At 42.4% G+C, this 5,364-nt stretch overlaps 1 protein-coding gene across 1 annotated transcript; it reads right to left on the reverse strand.

The window, feature by feature from the left end:
• Nucleotides 1–486: 486 nt before the first annotated feature.
• On the reverse strand, nucleotides 487–1,909 carry LOC108724577 (uncharacterized). The gene is made up of 3 exons (XM_018451011.1): nucleotides 1,758–1,909; nucleotides 931–998; nucleotides 487–668 (listed from the first exon to the last, which is right to left on the reverse strand). The coding sequence occupies exons 1-3, from the start codon at nucleotides 1,907–1,909 to the stop codon at nucleotides 487–489; spliced, it is 402 nt and encodes a 133-aa protein (XP_018306513.1).
• Nucleotides 1,910–5,364: the final 3,455 nt, after the last annotated feature.

The raw sequence follows: 5,364 nt of genomic DNA on the forward strand, positions 1-5,364 counted from the left end.
AAAGGAAGCGCAAGAGTTTTTCTCCGGGATTCTGTGTGGGAAAACGGGCAGTGCGTATATAAGCGCATTTCTGTTAGCCATTTTTCCACAAGGGATTTTCGGTACAATGATTTTAATATTCTGAGTACAATGTGAAGTGTAATTATAATTACTTATACGTAGAAGAAATACTTATATTATAATATGTGAAAGAGCGGGATCGACGAACGGAACAATTTATTGAGTCAAGCCAATAATTCGTTATTCACTGAAACTGATACTGGAACTTTCTCGCTACGTCACAATTTTTCCCCGTGAAAAGCCCGGATTGACAAAGAAGAAGCGTGCGCGCGCAAAATAATATTTCCGGAACACGGGATATTTTTTTTTTTCAAACTCATCTCGCTTTTATTCTCGGCACACAACGCACAATACATATGCCGTCAGATTATTTATTGATACACACGTTCACTTCACCGTTTCCCGATACACTTTATTTGTCCTTTATTATTTATCGCCGTCGAAATTCTGCGCATTGTTTTCCAAAACACTGCAACTAATCACCACCACCATCACCACCCCGCCCTCTTCCTCCTCCTCCTCCGCATCCCAAAACCTCACACCAACCCTCTTGCTATTTCCCCGTACACCACCACCTTTATCCCCCGTCCCCGTTCTCCCTCTGGCACCTATTCGATCGATCGTTCCGCACAACCCTGCCACGGATTGTCTACGGTCGATCCTCGATACCTCGTCGGTTTTCGAGGTAGCTACGTCGACACTCTCGGCATGTTCGTCGAGGAAGCTGGGATGGCAGAACAGCAGCAGCAACAGCAAGATAGCCCGATAGCGACAGCAGTAGGATTCAAAGCGAATTTTCGGAGAGAAATGAAAAAAACGGAGGTTGTAGGTGACGTGAGATTTTCGGCGGGAAAATCTCTCCGATCTCACTTTCCTGCTCGCCACCGTCTTTCGGTTTTGTTAGTAGTTTTGCGTCTAAAGCGTACTCAGCAGAGTTTCTGCAAGCAAGGAATATTAATGTTTGTTAAGGTCGAGCATGAGAGAATTCAATGAAGCGAGACGCCAGCGATTTGAAGTCTTTTTTTGCGAATCGTAGATTCGATTTGCGATAGAATGACGCGCATATCGACCGGAATACTATTCCAGCATGAAACGTATACAGAATATATTTTCCTCTCTATCCCATAACTCTCCTAACTAATATATATCATATACATTTAAATAACTGCAATAATTGTAATTAATTGTAATAATTATTTCATTGTTGATTTGATAATCGAGTTTAATTTTTACATCTTGTTAATTAAATTTACACCTCTCAGTTAAATTTGGATTAAACTTTTATCATTACTTTTTTCATTTAATTCATTCGAATTGAGGATATTACACTCAGAGAAAAATGTATTAAATTTGAATAAATAATTGTTCGAATAATATAATGTAACAATATAAAAAGTACTAATATATAATAACATTTATTTACGGAAAATACATATTTGCTAAATAAAAAATAATAGTTAAATCACAAATTAATGGTTTTTGTATCAAATAAATACTTTAGTATATTCAATTGGCATTCGATCAAATATTTATTAAAATTTAGTAAGTACATTTTTCTCTCAGTGCATAAAAAGATCGCCTCGTGTTTCCGCATCACTTCTCGCGAGCGTCCCCTTCGGTGTCGCAATAGCGATAGCAGATGTATATAAAGCGCCGTATAGTCATTCGATTTAGGCGTGCGTGTTGGCCTTTCCTACCTTCGCAGTAGTCGAAATTCCGCAAGTCCAGCGTTCAAGACTCCCTCGCAATTGTAATTGTCATCCTCGTCGTCGTCGTCGTCGTTCTCTTCACCGTTCCCGTCGTCATCGGCATCCTCTTCCACTCGGCGCAGTCTGTTTTTCCAGTTCATCCGATATCGTATCTTACGCTTCCTCTTTTCCCGCGTTGCCCACTTTTCCGCTTGGTTTCGATTTTCGTAACTCACCGTACGTCGATCTCGCGCATCGCGATTACTTTCACGATCGATCGAGTCTCGGCTCGCGCGCGTGCGTTCTTCTCCGGCGGATTCGCGTGTGAATCGCGATCGACGCGATGCGACGCGGATCCGATTCTTCGTCGTCCGATTTTGTGTGCCCTCCTTTAATGTATCATATTGCTGTGAGAACGCCGATCTGCCGATCCGTCGCGGCTTGCCGCTCGACGTCGTGTCGAAAACGACCCTAGATCTATCTTCTGTGATTGAATTGATGTATACTTTTGGAACTTAAAGTGAGAAAGAGATATATATTTGATATTTGGCGAAAACGAAAAAGAGATTTATAGTGCAGGAATAAAAATCAGACCTACTTGCGCGAGATTGAGCGCAAATCGGCTTTCCGCGAGTGCCGATAAATACATGCAACAGTAGTGCTGTCGATGATACCGAGCGTGATAGCGACTGTGCGAGTTTCCCGAGGCTCTCGAACAATTTTTTTCCGCCTCTTCGTGCTATTCACCCTCGCATCAGGCCGATCGATCTCTCCGCATAGATCTATCCTTTCGCGGTATCGTTTCTTTCTCTCTATCGATCCGTAAAGAGATTCAATTAGATCATTCGCCGCTTTTGCCCTGGACGCGGCCAGATCGTCGATTCTTTATTCGCGCATCATTCTCGTCTTGGAAGAATTGGATAAGCGCGACGGCGCAATTGCGGCGCGTCGGCGATTCGTAACGCCAACCGGATGCGGATTATCGGAGGACTCGGCGCATGCGAGTCGTCCCGTGCGGTCTCGTTCTCGTTCGTGTCAGCTCTCTGTACACCCGTTACACACGGCGTACTAAAGCATATATTTCTGTGATCCGAATTCGGCGCGTTTCGACGATCGATGATTTATGTTTCTTTTTCAATATCTCTCACGAGGATAGTAGATTTTTCCATGGGAGGAAATCAGTCTCTCTGAAAACACTGGTTGTCGAAAACTTTTCGAAAATTCGATTTTCTCACTGAATTCTTAAATCGTATCCCCACCAGGATCCTTGCAAGGAGAGGAGGGACTTACCGGGTGTCTCGAACGACTTCGGCGACTCGCACGTGCGTATACGTGCGTACGAGCGTGCACGCGTGACGACCGCGTTTTATGATAATTCGCGTAGCACACACACACATACACACACTGCCACTGCCAAGAGACAGACTACGATAGAAGAATATCCGGATGCGGGTCGACTGGTTGATGGTTCTTCCTTTCGGCAGCGGGCCCTTTCTTGCGAGCTTTCTCGGTCGTGCGAGCTTTCGACCGCGACGCGTTCGAGAGAGAGAAGCTCCTCCTGTTGCGCGGGAGCGCGTCACTGAAATCGTCTATATATCTTTCGATCTTTATCACCGCGCGATCTCTTCTGCTCCACCTCCGCCCTCTCTCCCTTTGTCACGCTTTGCTCTCTTTTTTTTTTATTCTCTCCCTCCTTATTTCTCCAAGCTCCCTCTCCGGGTTGTCTCTCCCTTTCGGCGATCGGTATCGCGCGCGCGCGACGGTATCGGTTTGACACACCAGTTTGCGAGCTTTTTCGGGGACGCGCGCGAACCGTACTCGCGGTGCCTCGACTTCGATATTTCTGCGATTTATTGCGGCGCGACTTAGAAATGCATCTAATGCGGTGCACGCCGCATAGAATGCATGCATGCACCTTGGCGGGGAGGGCGAGAGCCGCGGAGAGCCGAGAAGCAGCCGGAGCCGGAGTCGGCGGAGCCGAGCCGAGTCGAGTCGAGTCGAGTCGCGGCCCGCGATGGTATGGGCGCATGCGCCACCGACAGACGCGAGCGTGTGTACTTTACTCGCGCGATCTCTAGGCAAGCTAACGCGAGCTAGCGAGAACGCGGACGAGAGCAGATCGGCGGACAGGGGTACCTACGCTACGTCATTCACTGGCGTGGAGACCGGGGCATCATCCGTACCTTTGAATCGGCTGGAGCAATGTCGTTTTTATCCCGAAAAGCAAAAAAATCGTATGAAAACGATGAACATTTTCTGGTAACTTCTTACGATGACTACTGGAAACTTGTTTTAATTTTTTAACTAGTTTCCATAAATAGATATTTGTTATTTTAAGTGAGATGAATACATTAGGATGTAATAAAAAAATTCCAGTCATTTCTATTTATTTTCTCATTGAAATGATTATTGTTTCCCTCATAAAGTCGCCCGCGGGAGAATCAACGGCGCGCAAAAACCGTGAATCGGGTCAATGGATTTCGTTTGTACAAGCAAGAAGATTTCCCGCCTCGAGGAGGTCCAATTTCGTGTCATTAGCGATTACAGATGAAATATGCAAAACTCCCTGCGGAGGCCAGTCGTATTAGTAATTCCACGAGGCCTGTTAGTGATCTGGAAAAGCGCTAAAGTATCCCGATATATTCGCGAAAGAATTACCGTCGTTGAATTCTCTCGCTTTCCGTACGCCCGCCCGCGCCTCTGATGCGCCACTGCGCATACGTACTCGCGAGTATGTATGTGTTACACGCGTGCAGTATAGCGCTTAGATAACTAAAAATTATGTAGATAAAGATAAGGTAAATTACACGTAAACATTTTAGATAAGCTAAAGGTGATTTCATTTTAAATTTATCTATATCAAAGCTTCATCTAGACAATTTTAAGATAATAGTGCTTTTAAATAAAACAATTTAGAACATAGAAGCGATATATATATATATTCATATTTTCATTTATAATATAAATCTTTATTTCTTAAAACAAAAATTTTCAAATATTCCATCTAACAAACAATTTTCGTATTGTACATACATACATATGTATGTAGTCCAGAAGCTTTACTAGTATCAATGATAGCAAGATATGTGTGTATATCATAATTGAAGAAGAAAATCTGTTCGATATGTGGGGATAAAAAGTAAGAATCTAATTCTTTGGATTTAGATTTTGGACATAAAAATATTTCAATATTAAAAATACTTTATTTTTAAAAATATAATAAGTAAAAGATAGTAATAGATGATATCGTTGAGAGACACACATTAAGTCAATGCTCAGAATTACAAATCGTGGACAGCAGCCAGTTTTGATCTAACAACATTAAAACGTAAATATCTGATTTATAAAAAAAGGAGATATTTTTAAAATCCTATATTAGAGGGTACATATTAAACATATTAAAATAATTTGAGAAATGTAACACTTCTTTTATTGAAGATAAAAATAAAGATAATATACATATTCAAATAATCTAGATAAAGATAAGATGAAGTTATTTTCTCATCTAAATAATTATTTGGATAATTTTATACAAATAATAGTAAATACTGCACCACGAGTCTGTATAAGCGCGTTACCGTGTGTTACATGTCTGAGCATAACCTATCCCATAGCA

This window comes from Mycetomoellerius zeteki, unplaced genomic scaffold (assembly GCF_001594055.1).
Source record: "Mycetomoellerius zeteki isolate Tzet28-1 unplaced genomic scaffold, Tzet1.0 scaffold31, whole genome shotgun sequence".
Taxonomy (NCBI): Eukaryota; Metazoa; Arthropoda; class Insecta; order Hymenoptera; family Formicidae; genus Mycetomoellerius; species Mycetomoellerius zeteki.

Coding starts and splice junctions, on each gene's coding strand:
- LOC108724577 (XM_018451011.1), bottom strand. CDS start 1,909: ATGAACTGGAAAAACAGACTGCGCCGAGTGGAAGAGGATGCCGATGAC. Junction 999..1,757: donor GAATTTCGACTACTGCGAAG/GTAGGAAAGGCC, acceptor CCTTGCTTGCAG/AAACTCTGCTGAGTACGCTT. Junction 669..930: donor AGACGGTGGCGAGCAGGAAA/GTGAGATCGGAG, acceptor TCGATCGAATAG/GTGCCAGAGGGAGAACGGGG.